Consider the following 20,736-nt stretch of genomic DNA (forward strand, 5'->3'; position numbering starts at 1 on the left):
TTGGATGCCGCAACCAATCGCGTGTGCTTCTTTTCCAGGACAGGCCATCGTTGCTATGTGGCATTCAATTGATGTGAGAGATATTGAACCCTACTTCAGCCTTGCTCCGTGTATTGCACGAGAGCTGCACCAATGACTTGGTTAGATGCATTGGCGTTAAGTTTGTATGGCTTTGACGTGTCTGGGTAAGCCAACACAGGAGCTTCGGTGAGAGCTTCGCGAAGACTTGCCAATGCTATTTGACATCCTTCATTGTGATAAAGTGGTCGTTTTTCTTTGGTAGTTCCGTAAGAAGTTTGGTCATTTTCGCAAAATTTGGACCGAAACGGCGATAATATGAGTACATGCCAACGAAAGAAAGATCGCCTTTCACATAGAAGGGATGATTCAGGTCTCTAGTGACCTCTACTTTAGCAAGATCTGTCTTGATCCCACTTTGTGATACTATATGACCTGAGTTCTTAGCCTCCATTTCAGAAATTCGCATTTTGATAGTTTGAGCTTCAACGTTGCACTTCGTAGACGTTCAAACAATACTTCGATGTGACTAGGATATTCTTCGAAGCTTTTTGAAAACATCGTTATATCATCAACGTGCGCAATTGCAAATATATGTTGTATACATGCCAAAACTCTGTTCGTTAGCTCAAAGAATAGTCCAATGGCATTGCAGAGACCGAACGGGAGGGCTGAAAAGGAATATAACCCTAAGAAAGAAGGGGAAATAGTTTTGTCGATAGAATCAGGATCCATAGCAACTTGCCAATAACCCCTTTTTAGGTCCAAGCAAGTGAAACATTTTGATATTCCAAGGGAGGCGAGGATGTCGACGATGCAAGGGAGGTGGTAGCAGTCCTTTAAATGTACTCGGTTTAATTTTCTGTAATCTACACAATACCTTGTTCCTACATCTTTATTGTCAGCTATGACAAGCGGGCTAGATCACGGACTTCGACTCGGCTGAATTATTCCAGCCTTTAACAGACACTTTATGTGGTCTTCTAACATCTGTCTCTGACTGAAAGGATGCCTATGGATTTTGTCTTATAGGGGAATGATCCGTTGTATCTATATTCATTGTTACTAGGTTTGCACGACCAGAATCCAAATCGCTTTTGGCAAATATGTCCGAAGGTCTGTCCATCATGCTTTCAAAATGCTGTTTTTGATGACAAGGTGTGTCTATGTATTTAGTTAGTTATTTAAGTTGCATAAGCAATCCACAGGTTCAATAGATAGCCAGTGATTGATGTAGCCAATAAGTTAAAAACAATAAACACCCAAACACAAAACACAAGCACACTCACTACCACGCTTGCAGAGTCAGTCAAGTGCTTTGACGAGCAGATTAACTAGGTGAACGTGCCTTCACTGCTGACACGCCTGCGTGCATGGGAACGGAATTACAGCAGATGAACAAATTTAGCTGTTGGTGTACCTTGAAGAAGGCGGCTGCAAGTGACGGGAATGCGGACAGGGAATCCTGTTTTTACGGTGCTGACTCTTCCAAGCGGCGCGTGGAAGAGACCAGTATGGCGTGGACGTCTTACTGGTGCTGCCAGTCCGAACAGTGTGGTCAGCTGAGCACAGTCCAGTTGATGGCGATATATGTTGTGCATGAATAAAACATTCGACTAAATGAATTGGGCCTTGACTGATAGCATGCGAAAATGTGTGAGAAAACTCAGCTTCCAGAAAAGGGCACTTATCTCGGGTGTTTGCAGCCATCCATATAAGAAATATGTACTGGAGTCGCTCGAAGCGAGCTAGGTGTGTGATGGTAGCCCGCTCCAGATGACACTGCCGTGCACAACTGCCGCTTTCACACGAGCGTTGAACGCGCACAGCAAGGCTGTGTGGATGAAACGCGTTTGGCGTGCGCACCTCGGCATTTGCATGCCCCGTACGATTAATCCAAGCATTCCTTTAACTATGGCGATCGTAGCGTCAACATGTGAAGCAAAAGTGAGCTTTGCGTCCAATAGAAGGCTGAGGTCACGGATCTGATCACTCGTTTACAGGTAGTGACCGTCTGTTTTGCACTGATGGACAAGAGGAGAGGTCCGGAGCATGAAAGAAATGAAATTGCACTTTACTGGGTTGACGCCGAGTCGCCAGGTTCTGGACAAGTGGCGGAGACGATTCAAGTCCAACTGGACGGGGACACAGTCTGCGCTGCTTTCAATACATCGGTGGAGTTTTACATCATCGTCGCACATGATGCACTCGTTTGCCATGCGACTGGGTAGGTTCCCCAGAAAAGATGCCAAAAGCGGTCGTAAGGTACTGTCCTCTGGTACGCCGGGTAGGACTGGAACCTAGTCAGACTGCTTGCCATTCAGGACGACTCGCTGCTTGCGATCGGTCAGGTACGACTCAAGCCAGTCGTACGCGACACAAGTAATTCCGAAAGAGTGTCGAAGCTTGTGCAACAGAAGCATATGGTTGACGCTGATGAGCGCCGAGGAAAAATCCGTGCAGATGACGTCAGTCTGTTTGCCTCAGGCAATTAAGGTCCAGCAATGTTCAAGAAAGCAGGAGAGGTTGGTGATGCAGGATCGTTTCGGAAGGAAACGACACTGGGATGATGGTACGACCGGTAGGGAAGCAGGTAGCAGGCTATCATAAGCGACCCCCTAAAATATTTGAACAAATTGGCAGAAGCGATGCAGATCGATGATTTTCAGGTAACATTTTGGCGCATTTTTATACACTGGGATCACATTAGCCTCTTTCCACTCGTTAGAAAAGGTGCCGGATCTAACTGATAGTTGGCATGCCCCTTGAATCGGTTCCGGCCGCTCATCGGCACACTCTCGCAAGATCCTGACGCTTAGTTCATGAGGACCAAAGCCCTTTTGCGCATACACACCGTGCAACAGTTGTACTACCCGGTCATGTGGCACGGTAAAGCAGTTTAGCCCGAGCGCATCAGACAGTGGCTGGCCGGATAGAGCCCTGACTGTAGGGTCACTAAACTTTCGGGAGAAATGCTCATTTAGGCAGTTGGTTCGCTCTTCATCACCCTCGAACACATCGCCGTTGTATTCGGGGATAGGGGATACACGTGCGGATGATTTCACACATCTCAGTAATGACATACACCGCTTTGTATTGTCCTCAAAGACACGCATGTGTAACAGATCAGCCTTTTGAAGCTTGGAAGTAGGATCCAGAGTGGTCCTTTGATGTCCGGAGTCCTTATCTATTTCTACGGTGCGCATTTCGGCTTGTTGTAACGTTTCAGCAATGCCCGTAACATGTCGGGCTGGCAAAGTATGGTCTCTGGTAGTGGTATTAACCAGGACGGTTTTGCGCGTCCATTTATATCCGGACACCCCACGGGATTCATCGGAAAAAGACCTGGCTGTTCACTGAGACAGCGACCGGCATTCAGCGGTTCGATTTAACAATTTTGCTCTTTGAGCTGTGCACGGTTGATGAAAGCTGGCTAATTGACGTAAATGACGTAATTAAATTGACGCAAGACTGCGCAAGAATTGTTGCCCTTCGAGGAGTCCGGACTAAAGATGTCACTAACTGACATGTCAGATTTTGAGGGTATAGAGGAATGACGCTATTTTGAGTCATATGTGCCTTCCTGCCAAAATTTAATTGCGCCAAAGCGTTTGAGAACATCATTTCTCAAAACACAGTGGTTTTTAGGACCTTCTGCAAGTTAGAACTTGAATGTTTTATGGAGCTTTGAAATCGCTACAGGAAGAATAGCAATTCCAAAAGCTTGAAGGCTATGTCCAAAAATGGAATGAAAGAGAGTGTAGTTCTTTGTCGAAAAATCATAGACATTTTTAAGCAAGATTCTGTCAAATGCTTCACGGAAAATAAGAGAGATAAGGAAGTCCGCGCCCCTATCTACCACCGAGTACGTTTTGCGATTGCCAACTTATATCCAGCATATAGGAGTGTTCGATTTCATAAAGATTCGCGCACTTTTGCCAGCTAAGCCATTTTCACATTGGCCCTCCTCTTGCTCAGTTCCAAGAACAGAGGACCAACTTAGTTTCCCGGACTTTTTTTAAGTTAGAGCCCTGAGGATTGTTTCCAGCACGACTATTACGTTGAGAGTGGCCTATTTTTGTGCAAATAGCGCATGCAGGACAACCATTGTTTGCCCATTGATAACTTGAACTTGCATCATAAGGCTCGTTGCTGCAAGTTTTGGGGTTGATGCGAAGGCTGAAACGAAGATGGAGTGAAAATCCGTCGCGGTTAGCTGCATTTTCCCCGACCGTTGAGACGGCTGAAAGTGACGTGATTGTGCAAAATTTATGGATGTTTCCGCGGCGGTCCATTTCGGGTTATATATCCTCGATTTTGCGGTGACCTTGACTCTTTGTTACGTAAGGATGTGAATTCCGTTTTAAAGCTGACACCTATTTCGAGACTATCCAACTTTGGGCCTAGTTCTTAAAGCGCCTCCCCTATTTTTTCAACTCTTCCAGAACCAGGTACGCTACGGACTATTTCGATATCCGGGTTCCTCAGTGGGACTTATTGTACATTCTACACATTTTAAATGTCAGGTAGGTTTTTGCGGTCTCCGCACACGTAAAGCTGCTTCCTGAAACGTGTAAAATTGCAAACGGATGATACCACGGGCTAAGTATCGTCAATTTCTCCTTTTTTTGGAAAATTTCCGCCGAAAAACGTCGCCCGTCGGGACTAGACACATCATGAAAAGCCTCGCATGCATGCGCCTGAAGCCTCCTGAAAAAAGCGCAAGTTCTCCAGAATGCTGTTTGACTTGACGCAACTGCATTTGAACGCAATGGGGATCTTTCGCTCATGCAGTTACGTACAGAGACCCTTCAGGCCTATTTGGGCATTTTTATCAGTAACCCTAGAGACATGTTTTCCTGCAGGTCCACTCGGAGTACGGGTTGCCAAAAGTCACATGAGTTCATCGTCCGTTGTGCAAAAGATGCTCTCCACATCTCCTGCCCAGTCTTGAAATTTTGACGGACTCTCTTCGCTGAATATTATTACGGGTTGTGTACGCCCTTGAACCCCACTTTCGTGTACAATTTTTTTGCATAGCTTGTGCAATAAGCTGACCCTCAGAAGGTATAGGTGTGGATGTAGTCGGGTGAATCAGTAAGTAGCAACATATAAGAATGCGTGTGAAACCCTTTCACACACTTAGATATTGGCTCAAGCTTTTAATGATAGGTTCAGGATAGGTTAAGAAAACTCGGAGATTGATGACTTGCAAATGGATATTTGCGAATCCGGGTCATGGCACCAATGCGTACCCAATTTCTTACTGCTGGTGTGATAGTTATACCAGTGTAGACCTCGCTCGTGCCAGCCTTTCTCGAGAGTCAGTCAAAGAGAGATCTTGGTAACTCACCACCTCCATTTTGTACACACTTCCACACACCAACATTCACACCACAATGCTCACTCACACAATCAACAGTGGTTCTGCTCCTTTTTAGCCCACAGAGAGTATTAACCTGCATGGTGACCAACGGTGCGCCTTACCTACTACCTACATTGGAAACGATTCCTGGTCACAGGTTCCGGAAATTATGTAATAGTTAACCGGTAGAAAGCGAGTACGACATAGTACGATGACCGGCTAAGCTTACCACAAAGTAGAGCATCACCTCGCGATCCTAGAACTATCTGATGCAATTGACAGCTAATGAGGTACTGAAGGCGACTTTTTAAAGGAAGCATCGAATACCGTTTCGGAAGTTAGGCTAGGTTCCGGTTCCAATGGAACAAATGGCATGGGGTGAGAGGGCTCTATCTAAGAATGTTGGAATGTCTTCCAGTACTTTTTACGTTCAAAAGACTTGAGGAATTTAAAGACTTGAAGTGGTTAGACACATAGAGGTTTTTATATTTCTAGGGATATTTACTGCCGAGAAAAGTAACTTTGTTGCACCTTTTTAAGGTGTTATCTGTTGACCAAAAACAATATTTTTGTAATCTATAGCTGAGTTGTGTGCTGTTCAGCGTGCCCATACATAGCTCAGAGTTGAAACTAATGTAATTTTTTAGTCTAAATGTTTTCGTTCTGAGTTGATCACTTAATGGAACATTTCAGGGACTATTTAATGATTACTTCCATTACAATGGTTTTCAATTCATGCAATGTGTGTGGGCCTGATCTGAAAATCAGGTCTGGTCCTAATCCATGTTTTGATGGAAATACCTGATCCGGTCCGATCCGGTCCGCGGATTGATGCGCAATCTGTGGCCGACCCAATCCGTGAAGTGCTCTGCTAAGCAGTATCACGGAGCATTGCTGGCGACAAGCATCTTAGCTTCTATGCTCTTCCGCAGTATCACTCATGGTTGTCATATAGAGGATAATGTCGTCAAATCTTGTTGCTATTTGCAACTGCCTTTGTCCCCAACACAAAAAGTGCATCATGGCGGACCTGTCAGCATTCAAGAAGCAGACGAATGATAATAGGTTTATTCAGAAGCAACTATAGCGCATTATTTTGAACAAATGAGACCAAAACGCATATTCTTGAATGTGTCGTTGCTTTAGCGCCATATCTGTCGAGCTGTTCTGTTGCTGAAGTCTGTTGCAGTTGGTGCCAGTAACAGTTAGTGCTTGCAGCGTTTGCCATAGCAGGCCTTGCGGCAGCAGTAGCCAATCTTGCACTTGACGCAGTGGTTGGGCTTCCGGCAACGCCGTTGGCATTCGTCTAAAACGGGATACACGGCATTTGTAAGCGTGACGTATTCCATGGTCACTTGCGATGTAGCGGAACTTCGGAAATAGAACTGAACCAATTTTGCCATTTCGTAAGGGAACTAACAGAATGCAAGGACACAACGAATCGACATAACACTACGCAATGGCCAAGGCAAAGCGTGATTACATATTGAGAGACAGATAGCACTGCAAAAAGACGAAACGAGCCATGACGCAGACCCAGTTCAATTAAATCCATTTCAGATTTACTCTAGTCAATTTGCGTTTTGTGCACGTCTCCACTGTCAGGCCTATTGGTGTGTCCTCGGCTCAACTTCGATGGGATGTCTTCGACAACGAATGCTACGGGTGCGGCTCGATAGTACTGGCAATATCTGAAGAATGTGAACAAATAGAAAGCTCCGTAACCAGACAAGGTAAACACGATTATGCAAGTAGCTACAAACTGCCAACGGACGCAAGATATATCTCAAGGGTCAAGATATATCTCAAGGATCAAGGGGTCATAATGGTGCAGGCATACAATGGTATTTACTATGACAGATTGCGCTGTCATGGACTTGTGCTACAAGGGGGTGGCTTGGCAAACGAGTTAAATGAAGACTGCTGAAATGATGGGGCACGGAACGCCACAATTTATGTGCATGTGCTGATGTACTGCTCCCAGCAACCAGTGGATGCTCAGTCTTACACAGCGAGACACCGCTCTGGCAGCAGAGACGTTTGAACGGTCCGCAGGGGAGGCACCGGCGACCTTTACCGCAACTCTGGTTGACATATCTGCAAGTATTGACTGAAAAAGGGTAATTACCCAATCAGGTCACCTCAGATGCTGGCTCGCTGTGCCATAGGGATGATTGGACACTGTGGTTGTTTATGATATTGAGTTTTTGAAGACATGACACACAAAACACTCAAACGACACATCACGATTTAAAAACAGCTGAAGGTAATGCTGTGGGTAGGGCATGCACTATAAATGCATGCCTTTACTTCTAAACGATTATTTATCAAAGAGACGTGGTAATTCCAACGCACGTCATCTACAACATGTTTAACATTAGCTTCATGAAATTGCCGTTTGGCACAAAAAACACACGTCAATTGTCCTGCATTTGCTGTCGTAGGGCTTCTCCTGTTTCAAGCACATCACATCACTGACTGGTGCATAGTCGACAATCTTCGGCTGCCCCAAGACTCACTCGGTCTGCAGCACCTGCCGTGTCCACAAGACTGACAGGAGTAGCCCTTACGGCACCAGACACCTCCCGGCTTGCCGCAGGCAACTGAAGCGTAGTACCACGGTCAGACTCGACAACTCATTACAGTTACAGGATGTCGCGTATTGGGCATTTTCCTCCACATGCATTTTTGTGTGAAGGCATCCATGTTACAACAGTGAAATGCTCATAACTAATGCAACCTATAAGTCACTTTTATACGGCAATTTTCATTATCATTCCGCGGTGCAAGGCGGTGCATTTTCACGTTGCAGCGACGACTCGCTGCTTTCACTGCTCCCTTTGTTTTCGAAGTACAGTTAGTCCATGCTTTGTGCAAATCCTTGTTGTGTCATAAAGGCCTGATCTCGTGCCAAATGCGCATAGTACGTTAAAAAAACTCATTGCACGCAATAAAGGGTTCAGTGCGAAAACAACCCGTAGAATCCATTTCTGTAAAAAAACATATGCTGCGCATAGCGCATTGTGGAGCGAATTGTGCTTTTATCTAAATTCATAAAGCAAAATATGTAGGTTTAGCCTCGTCACTATCAACCGCCAACTATCGCCAGATCGCCATCGCATACAGTTTGGATGGGACATTATGGTTGTGTTGCGATATTGCGTTTTGGTAGATATGGCACAAAATGCACTTATCCGACACATCACAAAATAAGCGCAGTCGAAAGCAACGCTGTAGATAGAGCATGCACTGTGGATGTATCCTCTTCCCGCTAACTAATATTTATCAAAGAAATGTGGTAACTGCAACGCACGCCATCAACATCACAATCAGCCTGGGCATCATGAAATTGTCTTTCAAAGCGGTAACACACATATCATATGTCGACAGCCCTTTTCTGCCCTCGTCTGCCCCAGGACTCACGGGGCTTGCAGCACCTGCCGCGTCCACAACGCTGACAGGAGTAGCCCTTACGGCACCAGAAGCCTCCCGGCTTACCGCAGGCAACTGAAGCGTAGGGCCACCGTCAGACTCGACAACCCACTACAGGTTGGACAACAGTTACAGGACAACCATTACAGGACAACAGTTACGGGATGTCGCGTGTTGGGCATTTTCCATTGCATGCGTAGTGGTATGAAGGTATTCATGCAACAACAGCGAAATGCTCATTAGTAATACAACCGATAAGTCACTTCTAACAAGGCCATTTTCAGTGTCATTCCTCAGTGCAAGGCCGTGCATTTTCACGTTGCAGCGACGACTCTGCTCTTGCTGCTCCCTTTGTTTTCGAAGTACCGATAGTCCATGCTTTGTGCAAATCCTTGTGCCATAAAGGCCTGACCTCATGCGAAATGCGCACGCTGCTCGTTGCACGCAATAAGGAATTCAATGCAAAAACGACCCGTAGAACCCATTTGTGTAAAAACATATGCTGCGCATAGCGCATTGTGGAGCGATTTGTGCTTTTATCTAAACTCATCAAGCAAAATATATAGGTCTAGCTTCGTCACTATCAACCGCCAACTATCGCCAGATCACCATCGCATACAGTTTGGATTAGATATTATGGCTGTGTTGCGATATTGTGTTTTGGAAGATATGACGCAAAATGCACTTATCCGACACATCACAAAATAAGAGCAGTTGAAAGCAATGTTGTGGATACAGCATGCACTGTTGATGTATCCTCTTCCCGCGAACACATATTTACCAAAGAGATGTGGTAACTGCAACAACGCCATCACAATCAGCCTGGGCATCATGAAATTGTCTTTCGAAGCGGTAACACACATCATGTGTCGGCAGCCCTCGACAGCCCTCGTCTGCCCCAAGACTCACTGGGCTTGCAGCACCTGCCGCGTCCACAACGCTGACAGGAGTAGCCCTTACGGCACCAGAAGCCTCCCGGCTTGCCGCAGGCAACTGAAGCGTAGTACCACAGTCAGACTCGACAACTCACTACAGTTACAGGACGTCGCGTGCTGGGCATTTTCCTCCACATGCATTGCTGTATGAAGGTATTCATGCAACAACAGCGAAATGCTCATTAGTAATACAACCGATAAGTCACTTCTAACAAGGCAATTTTCAGTATCATTCCTCAGTGCAAGGCCGTGCATTTTCACGTTGCAACGACGACACGCTGCGTTTACTGCTCCCTTTGTTTTCGAAGTACTGATAGTCCATGCATCGTGCAAATTCTTGTTGTGCCATAAAGGCCTGACCTCATGCGAAATGCGCACGCTGCTCGTTGCACGCAATAAGGAATTCAACGTGAAAACGACCCGTAGAATCCATTTCTTTAAAAACAGATGCTGCGCATAGCGCATTGTGGAGCGATTTGTGCTTTTATCTAAATTCATCAAGCAAAATATGTAGGTTTAGCCTCGTCACTATCAACCGCCAACTATCGCCAGATCACCATCGCATACAGTTTGGATTGGACATTATGGTTGTGTTGCGATATTGTGTTTTGGAAGATATGGCACAAAATGCACTTATCCGACACATCACAAAATAAGCGCAGTCGAAAGCAACGCTGTAGATAGAGCACGCACTGTGGATGTATCCTCTTCCCGCTAACTAATATTTATCAAAGAAATGTGGTAACTGCAACGCACGCCATCAACATCACAATCAGCCTGGGCATCATGAAATTGTCTTTCGAAACCATAACACACATATCATATGTCGACAGCCCTTTTCTGCCCTCGTCTGCCCCAGGACTCACGGGGCTTGCAGCACCTGCCGCGTCCACAACGCTGACAGGAGTAGCCCTTACGGCACCAGAAGCCTCCCGGCTTACCGCAGGCAACTGAAGCGTAGGGCCACCGTCAGACTCGACAACCCACTACAGGTTGGACAACAGTTACAGGACAACCATTACAGGACAACAGTTACGGGATGTCGCGTGTTGGGCATTTTCCATTGCATGCGTAGTGGTATGAAGGTATTCACGCAACAACAGCGAAATGCTCATTGGTAATACAACCGATAAGTCACTTCTAACAAGGCCATTTTCAGTGTCATTCCTCAGTGCAAGGCCGTGCATTTTCACGTTGCAGCGACGACTCTGCTCTTGCTGCTCCCTTTGTTTTCGAAGTACTGATAGTCCATGCTTTGTGCAAATCCTTGTGCCATAAAGGCCTGACCTCATGCGAAATGCGCACGCTGCTCGTTGCACGCAATAAGGAATTCAATGCAAAAACGACCCGTAGAACCCATTTGTGTAAAAACATATGCTGCGCATAGCGCATTGTGGAGCGATTTGTGCTTTTATCTAAACTCATCAAGCAAAATATATAGGTCTAGCTTCGTCACTATCAACCGCCAACTATCGCCAGATCACCATCGCATACAGTTTGGATTAGATATTATGGCTGTGTTGCGATATTGTGTTTTGGAAGATATGACGCAAAATGCACTTATCCGACACATCACAAAATAAGAGCAGTTGAAAGCAATGTTGTGGATACAGCATGCACTGTTGATGTATCCTCTTCCCGCGAACACATATTTACCAAAGAGATGTGGTAACTGCAACAACGCCATCACAATCAGCCTGGTCATCATGAAATTGTCTTTCGAAGCGGTAACACACATCATGTGTCGGCAGCCCTCGACAGCCCTCGTCTGCCCCAAGACTCACTGGGCTTGCAGCACCTGCCGCGTCCACAACGCTGACAGGAGTAGCCCTTACGGCACCAGAAGCCTCCCGGCTTGCCGCAGGCAACTGAAGCGTAGTACCACAGTCAGACTCGACAACTCACTACAGTTACAGGACGTCGCGTGCTGGGCATTTTCCTCCACATGCATTGCTGTATGAAGGTATTCATGCAACAACAGCGAAATGCTCATTAGTAATACAACCGATAAGTCACTTCTAACAAGGCAATTTTCAGTATCATTCCTCAGTGCACGGCCGTGCATTTTCACGTTGCAACGACGACACGCTGCGTTTACTGCTCCCTTTGTTTTCGAAGTACTGATAGTCCATGCATCGTGCAAATTCTTGTTGTGCCATAAAGGCCTGACCTCATGCGAAATGCGCACGCTGCTCGTTGCACGCAATAAGGAATTCAACGTGAAAACGACCCGTAGAATCCATTTCTTTAAAAACAGATGCTGCGCATAGCGCATTGTGGAGCGATTTGTGCTTTTATCTAAATTCATCAAGCAAAATATGTAGGTTTAGCCTCGTCACTATCAACCGCCAACTATCGCCAGATCACCATCGCATACAGTTTGGATTGGACATTATGGTTGTGTTGCGATATTGTGTTTTGGAAGATATGGCACAAAATGCACTTATCCGACACATCACAAAATAAGCGCAGTCGAAAGCAACGCTGTAGATAGAGCACGCACTGTGGATGTATCCTCTTCCCGCTAACTAATATTTATCAAAGAAATGTGGTAACTGCAACGCACGCCATCAACATCACAATCAGCCTGGGCATCATGAAATTGTCTTTCAAAGCGGTAACACACATCATGTGTCGACAGCCCTCGACAGCCCTCGTCTGCCCCAAGACTCACTGGGCTTGCAGCACCTGCCGCGTCCACAACGCTGGCAGGAGTAGCCCTTACGGCACCAGAAGCCTCCCGGCTTGCCGCAGGCAACTGAAACGTAGTACCACGGTCAGACTCGACAACTCATTACAGTTACAGGATGTCGCGTATTGGGCATTTGCCTCCACATGCGTAGTTGTATGAAGGTACCCATGTTACAACAGGGAAATGCTCATAACTAATACAACCGATAGGTCACTTCTAATACGGCAATTTTCTTTATCATTCCGCAGTGCAAGGCGGTGCATTTTCACACTGCAACGACGACTCGCTGCTTTTACCGCTCCCTTTGATTTCGAAGTACTAATAGTCGATGCTTTGTGCAAATCCTTGTTGTGCCATAAATGACTGACCTCGTGCCAAATGCGCATGCTGCTCGTTGCAGGCAATAGGGAATTCAATGCGAAAACAACCCGAAGAATCAATTTATGTAAAAACATGTGCTGCGCATAGCGCACTGTGGAGCGATTTGTGCTGTTAAGTGAGCCCATAAAATAAAATATGTAGGTCTAGTCCTATCAGCATTAATCCCAACTATCACCAGATCGCAATCGCACAGAACTTTACTTGGACCTTATGGTTGTGTTGCAATATCTAATTTTGGAAGATCGGACGCAAAGTTCACCTATTCGACACATCACACCTTAAGAACAGTTGAAAGCAACGCTGTGTATACGGCATACACTGTGGATCCATGCGTTTACTTAAAACAAATATTTATCGGACGTGGCAATTGCAACGCACGTTATTTACATTATGTTCAACCTTAGCATCATGAAATTGCATTTCGACACGAGAGAACACATATCATGCTTGGATAGCCCCAACAGCGCTCGTCCGCCCCAAGACTCACTGGGCTTGCAGCATCTGCCGCCTTTGCAGTACTGGCAGGAGTAGCCCTTACGGCACCAGAAGCCTCCCGGCTTGCCGCAGGCAACTGAAGCGTAGGGCCACCGTCAGACTCGACAACCCATTACAGGTTGGACAACAGTTACAGGACAACCATTACAGGACAACAGTTACAGGATGTCGCGTGTTGGGCATTTTCCTCCACATGCATTGGTGTGTGAAGGCATCCATGTTACAACAGCGAAATGCTCAGGATTAATGCAACCGATAGGTCACTTTTGATATGGCAACTCTTCGTTATCATTTCGCAGTGCAAGGCGGTGTAGTTTCACACTGCAACAACGACTCGGTGCTTTTACTGCTCCATTTGTTTTCGAAGCACTGCGTTAGCGTTAAAGCGTTAAAGCGCATATCGTTAAAGGTTTTTGCTGATCTATGAGGATTTTTGTTTGTGGATAAATGAGCCGTAGCTGCGTAGGTAACGGAGGAAGTTGGGGCGACTCCTGTCAAGAGTTCATCCGGGGCCTCTTGCTGCTGAGAGGAACAGCGGCTTTGAGGTAAAAAGCCAAGCGTCGCTGGCACGGGCCTCTCACACTGCCCGTTGCACCTCATACTTAGCGCATTGATCAGTGGACAGGCATGAGATTAAACACTTTCAGTTCTCATCATATTGCACATAAAGATGATCAAGGTGCTAAAAGTGACCAAAAGTATTGTTTGCATCTGTTGATACCAAGATTACATGGGTTTTATTGCAAATAGTTGGGGTCATGTTCGAAAGGGCGAACTCTGCACCGGTAACGATTATGCAAAGACAGTGAAGGTTGCCCCTCGTTTCCAGCTGATTGTACGATATCACAAAACGAAAAGTGATATTGTCTCCAGGTGCCTGTAGAACCATGATATCGGTAAATGAAAGTCTCCAGGGATGCAGTTTTCCAAAATACGTAGGGGTTAAGGAGGGAGGGTGAAGAGGATGCAAAGGAAAACATGGCTAACTGCCTCCGAAATGCATTCAAATAAGTTTTTCCCCAGATTTGATGCGCTTTCTTTTCACTGCCTTGGGAGCAGTGGTGTAGTTTCTCAAAATTAGTTTTGGGGGCTAAACCATACAAGGTATAAAAAGTGAAAAATTATGGATAGAAATGATAACTGAAAATAGGCAGCCTCACCATTGGTTTGGGGGCACAATCCCACCCTCCCTCAAATGGACAGGAAACTACACATCTCTAGACTGGTTATGTCAATGAGGCCTTTATCTCATTCTTTTGTTAGTCAACTCTCAATCGTCGTTTAGTATTTTACGGCCATTACATGATACTTTCGTGCAAATAAACTCGCAAAACGAAAATGTTTGATGGGTTTACCGCATTTCATTTAATTTGTCTCCGTTCTTGTGGTATATCGCATATAGAGTTGTATTCCAACGGTTTGTGAAATTTTTGGCTCCAGGTGACAATTCAGATGGTGCCAAATTACGTTAATGACAGAAAAGGCGTCTTTTCTCCTTTGTTACCAGCCACAGGATGGCCGAGGGTTTACCTGACATCGAATTCAGAACAACGCCGCTGGTCGCTTTGGCGGGGTACGTTTGTGGCTCGCGCACTCGATCAATTTTTTTTTTAAAAATCACCCAGGGCGCACACACGAAAATTTTACCATCGATGTTTTTATCGGGATCGGGGGATAATAGCCCTGTCGGTCAGTTTTGACCATTTTAGGGCTATGGGACTAGGCAGAGAGGCAGGAAGTGGGGTGGTGGCGCGGGTATCGTGAGTGACCTCCGCCACCAAGCCTGGCCCCGCACAGTCAGATTTCCTAAAAGTTTGCGTAAGAGCTCTGACGGAGCCTCCGTCGGGGCGACCGTGAAACTGAGCCACGGCTGACAGCTGCTGTAGCATGTCCAGGTGAGAGCGAGCGTCGAAACCACCCGGGGAAATGTGATTTCCACGCTCCCTGTCTTTCTTGGTGACTTTCCCCGTCTTCCTCTCACCCCACTTGATGTGGGATAAGAGGAGGCCAGGGAAAATGTCGTCAAATTCCGGGGGCTGATTTTGCTGATTTTTTCTGGAGATACATTGCCCTGGCAAGACTATGCTGCGATTGCGTCGCACCATAAGTACGCGTTGCATCCCTACATTTGAAATAGAGTGGGCATCGCGGCTAGTATGGCTCGATAAGTGGCCAGGTGGGCCAGCATAAGTGGGCACGACGCTCCGACACACGTCACCTGGAGCCTATAGTTTGCCACTTGCCTCACTGAGCCTCAGTTCTACCTGGTATCAGCATTTCGTTCACTGGATAATGCGATTTGAAATGGAATGAAATATATTGATGTCAATGCCGTCAGTTTATGTCGATATCATATACCGATATTATTTACCGACAGCGATATTATATGGCGGTGTTGTTCATCTGCATGCAACGCGGAGACATGCCGCATCAATAGGATACCGTCTGTCACCCATGCAGTACTCACGGTTTACGGGCCGGCAGCATCTTCCCCTGCCACAGGGTCTGCAGACTTGGCCCTTGGGGCACCAGAGGCCACCCTTGCCGCAAAAGCCCTTTTTGCCTCTGCCTGGAAGGGAGAATCCGTCACACGGCACACTGCGCGGTTCTACCGGCTGCTTTTGCCGTGCTGTTGTTGCCGAGCCCGTACCTAGTTCCTGGGCGTATTGTGGCGCACTTATATGAACTCACTCTCACGCACACGACGTATTTTCGTTCTGGGTTTCGGAGACAAGACATAACATCCCGCGGAGTTGGCAGGGCGGCTCTACAACCGACAAGAGTCGGTGTTGTACTTGAGGACTTGCCGCGCCATATCGGCAGACTACATTTGCCTGCTCTCAACTCCTCTATTTACTGGAACCAACAACCTGTTATCAGCGTGTGCGGCAACCTACCTTCGACGGCGAAGACCGCCAGACAGAGCAGCAGGATCAGAGGTAGCAGGCGCATGTTTGGCGACCGAAGAGAAACCTGATACCCAACCAGGCCCCCGCCCACTTTATATACGCACGGCGAGCCAGGAAGGCCACAGTGCAACGTCAGTTACTCCTGACACGTTCAATAGCTGTCGTCAATTTTCTGTGCGCAGATCTCTAACCTCTGCGGGAATGTCACCGCTGTCAAAGGCTGGCAGGAGGCGTACGGTGTCCAACACGGCACTGTGCAGGACATCAGGCGGAACTGCGTGCGCCCTGGTCGTGGTTAGTGGGACTATGCAGATTGCGCACTCCCAAATAAATCACGTAACATTCGTAAACGTCGCCAGATTTTGAGGAATTTGATCGTCCAGTAAAGTGGGCTGGCATTCGCATTCGCAAATGTCGCTAGAGATTTTGAGGAATTTGATCGTCCAGTAAAGTGGACTGGCATTCGCATTCACAAATGTCGCTAGAGATGTTGAGGAATTTGATCGTCCAGCAAAGCGGACTGGAATGGACTGGGAGACTGCCGAGAGACGCCACTTAAGTTTGGTTGACTTTGATATGACTAGTCCGACTGAGACACAATGGATTGGGTACTGTTTGTTTACTCGGAGAAGAAATAATGGCGCTCAAGGGCGTTCAGTTTGGCGTGATGCGTGCAGTTGCAGATATGTGATGGAGCGACACCCGTTACATTAACACACAACTTCTTTCATAACATTACATAACGCAAAACATTTTTCAGGGGTGTCTTGGGCATACCTATTCGATCGTAACATTCTAAAAACCGCGAGATGGGAAAACATTGCATATAAAATAAGTGGAAGGCTCTACAGAGCTGAGTATTTCGCTGCGATATTGTAGTATCTCATGCCTGTCAGACCAGGGGGGGGGGGGGGGCGGGGGCGGCACTGTCACATGCCACTACCCACGCTGTGCCCTTCAATACGCGCGGTATCGCCCCCCCCCCCCCCCCTCCCCCCACACACGCACTCCCGACATTTACCCACCTACACAAGCCTCCAGTGTGCCCGTGCGCCGCTTTGACCGTTGCACTAGCCTTCATGTAGTGAGGCGTGGCACATGACATTGCCATGCCATGCCATAAAGTCGTCGCTCATGCCACACAGATCCGTGTGGCATGAGCGACGCCTTCATCAACTTAAACGCCGACGCCATCTCCTTGAGCAGAAATGTTCACAGCATGTTGTGGGTAGTACTACCTTGTTATCAACAAAATGCTTCACCAGGTATGTGTCAAATACCAAAACGGTCATCAATTTGCTCATTTCAGAGGCTCTAGTGACAGGTTTTCAATACTTGCGACATTAGATTAGTACTTGTGGTCTTTTAGAAACTGCGGCCCACACGAAACCTTCGTCCCATTGAAACATAATTATTCTGGCGAAATGGTAAAAACAAATTCGGCTGATTATAAGTGTAAAGTGAAAAACTACATGGAGATAATCTCCCCGCTAAGTGTCAATTCAGTGTCTTGCACATGGAATGCCGCTAAGCGAACGCACTGCGTACATCAATAATCTACTGCACTGAGCGTAAAAACTTAATGAATGTAAAGTTCCACATTTGTATGGGGTTTGAAAATTAAAGAAGCAGTTTGAGATTACTCGGTGCAGTTCACAGCTCTTCCCTTCTTAACAAATATTTCCTATAGTTCTGAGCTGCACGCCTGCGAGGATGTGCAGCCTATTTTGTGGAGACTATTCTGAAAGCATTAATGTAAGTGCACGACGCCTTAGCAACGTCATTCAAATCCTGTCACCCCATGCAACAGGCTGCGCTCAAGGCCACAAGTAATATTATCGTCCGGCCGTTGAGATCCAGCGTCCGTGAGCGTGATTTCCAAATCTTATGGGCATCAATTTGCTCTCCATCAACGTTGAGCAATCTGTGCAAATTTCAGTCACGAATTGCGTTTTGTTCGGCATGGTATAAGAAACTGGACATTTTTCCTATTTATTACGGAAATATGACTTGCAATAATCGAATAAGTTAAAGGGGGCGTCCCACATTTATGTGAGGTTTTGAACTAACATAGTCATCTTAAATGCTTTTTGGTGCTGTTTACAGTCCTGCCCTTCTGAAGACCAAAGCCCCTCTGTTTTTCGAGCTACACGCCCGAAAAAATGGGGAAAGGTATATCGAGGAGAGTATTTCGAAGTCACTTTGGCATTTATGACGACATAGCAGCGTAATTCAAATTCTGCAGTTCCATAAGCCGACGATTACCAGCTACACATCTTCAGCAAAACTGTCCCATCATCTGCGCTGCAGGTCTAATGATATCGTCGGCGAAAGACACAAGCTACACAACAACAGGAAACCAACGAACATCAATCACATTGCGACATCCTTCACTCAGCTACAGACACACAATTGTACGAAACAGACATTTCACGAGATTCCGGCACGAGCGTGTGACCCAGCGCGGCTTCACACAGCTGGGCGGGAGCGGCGGCGGCGGCAGCTATGGCGGCAGAGGGGGCGGCAGCAAAGTCCGAGGGGGGGGGGGGGGGGTGAGGGGAAGGGCATGTTGACAGGTGCGAGGCGGCAGCGGCAGCAGTGACAGGGCCACACTGCGGGGTGCGCAGTGGCGCGGTCCAGAGCGCCAGTCGGCCAGGCGCGGCAGGACCGAACGACACGCTTGAGAGACTGAGCGAATAGCATGGCTAGGGGGACGTTGAGGAGAGAAGGCACAAAATCCGCTGGTGGAAGAATAGAGATGATTTTAACAATCTTGCCGAAAGCTTTGTCGGTCTTTTATTCATTGACAGAATTTATATTTCCCGATGAAACATTTTACTTTTTCTTTAGTTCTTCATTTTACCATGCTCTCTGGCTATGTATTTTTCAGTGTCAAAGTCTCGCTTGAACAATGTGTTAAAGTAATTGAAGTACGGGTGAATATATCGACGCCTCGCATCGCATATGACATATTTTGCAGTTGTGACGATGTGGGTTGTAACTTACTGCTGCAGTCGCCGAATACTCTTACTTTGTTGCTGAAGTGTCCCAAGCCATGTCCGGACAGATATCGAGAAATATCATCTCATGATCTTTTAACACATTCACATCAATGTTCAAATTAACGTCAGGGTATGTGTTTGCACGTGTAAATGCCTTAAGTTTTATCATCGGCGCATTGGATGACTTTAACGGGTGTTTCGCTTAATATAAATCCTCGAATGGTATTATTCTGTCTGATTCAAATTGACCGAATTTCAGGACCTGTTTTGAAAAATGGCGTGGTGCGGGGTCTCCTTGTCTGCAACCCTTCTCCAGATGTATTGTGTGTTTTGACGAGTGGTCATTGAAGACAATGTGAGGAAACGTATGTTTGTGCGAACAACGAAAAACATTTATGAGCTTGGTGCCGAAACTGAGCTTTTGTAAGCAGTAATATAAAACGTTCCAACTCATCGTGTTAAATGTAGACTTAAAAACTACGGAAAAGTAGGATTCCTTTTTATCATTTGTGTACACATCCGACAACACACCATATACTACCTGAGTATTTCACGTACGTTGTTGAGTGCATGCGCGAGGAACGGTATTCACATAGATAACACAGTAGTAATAGCCTTGTTCTTCGGAGAAAAATCAGGCGAATGGAAATGTCAATGCCTTGACATTTCGGCAAAATGCTTCAATCGAAAGAATATCAGAAGTGAATTCAAAACGACCTGCCGATGATCGTACTCGATTTTTTTCTATTTTTAAAATAGCAAGCCACAGTTTTTTTGGACACCAACACCCAGGAACCAAACAAGGAGCAATTGCCAGTCATTACCACAATACAGTACGTATCTAAGAATTAAAAAAACGCGAAAATACGTGTGCATGCACACGGATTCAAATAAACAGGCATCATGAGTCACGCTTCATGCAAGCACGCTAGCAAGTTGAAGTAAACAGGCACCACACACCAAGCATCAATTATACATGCAAGCGACTTTAATTAAACAGGCATCGCGCATCATGGCACATATTGCGTTTACATAATCGGCCATGATGAGCCCTGTGTGTTGAGGTTTGGTCGTCGACTTTTATAAGAAAACATTCACTTAGTTTCCTGTCTGAGTACTTCCGTACTCTGTAGATAACTTTGAGCTCTAAAAGGGGCATATGGTCCATACCTTCCAGGATTTTGTAAAAAGTCGGCGACCAAATCTCAACGTACAGGTCTCATCATTTGCTGATTATGCGAACGTGAAACGTGGCTTGATGTGTAATGTGTGATAGCTTAAAATCGTGTACATGTGTAAGTGACACCTGATGCATGACGCGCAATGCTTGTTTAGTTGAAATCGCTTGCATGTATAATTGATGCGTGATGTGTGGTGCCTGTTTGCTTCAGCTCGCTTGCATGCTTGAGTGAAACGAGAGGCGTGATGCGTGTTCAGTTTTGACCAGATCTAGATGGCTCAAATTTGTAAGCAGGGAGCAATTTAATTTCCAAAAGCCTTTTCCCTG

General features: G+C 46.3%; 1 protein-coding gene across 4 annotated transcripts; it reads right to left on the reverse strand.

Annotated features, from left to right (window-relative positions):
• Positions 1–6,439: 6,439 nt before the first annotated feature.
• LOC119113971 (keratin-associated protein 5-2) lies at positions 6,440–16,284 on the reverse strand. Of its 4 annotated transcripts, XM_037238209.1 has the most exons (10): positions 16,216–16,284; positions 15,786–15,887; positions 13,311–13,394; positions 11,535–11,618; positions 10,617–10,700; positions 9,725–9,808; positions 8,807–8,890; positions 7,903–7,986; positions 7,392–7,493; positions 6,440–6,689 (listed from the first exon to the last, which is right to left on the reverse strand). In XM_037238209.1, exons 1-10 carry the CDS (start codon positions 16,268–16,270, stop codon positions 6,589–6,591), a joined length of 864 nt encoding a protein of 287 aa, XP_037094104.1. In that variant the 5' UTR covers positions 16,271–16,284; the 3' UTR covers positions 6,440–6,588. The 4 variants fall into 4 exon arrangements, with proteins under 4 accessions (XP_037094104.1, XP_037094105.1, XP_037094107.1 ...); XM_037238210.1 differs by lacking the exon at positions 11,535–11,618; XM_037238212.1 differs by lacking the exons at positions 11,535–11,618; positions 13,311–13,394.
• Between the last annotated feature and the right edge of the window lie 4,452 nt (positions 16,285–20,736).

The sequence above is a fragment of the Pollicipes pollicipes genome, unplaced genomic scaffold (genome assembly GCF_011947565.3).
Source record: "Pollicipes pollicipes isolate AB1234 unplaced genomic scaffold, Ppol_2.1 Scaffold_7262;HRSCAF=8765_pilon_pilon_pilon, whole genome shotgun sequence".
Classification (NCBI taxonomy): Eukaryota; Metazoa; Arthropoda; class Thecostraca; order Pollicipedomorpha; family Pollicipedidae; genus Pollicipes; species Pollicipes pollicipes.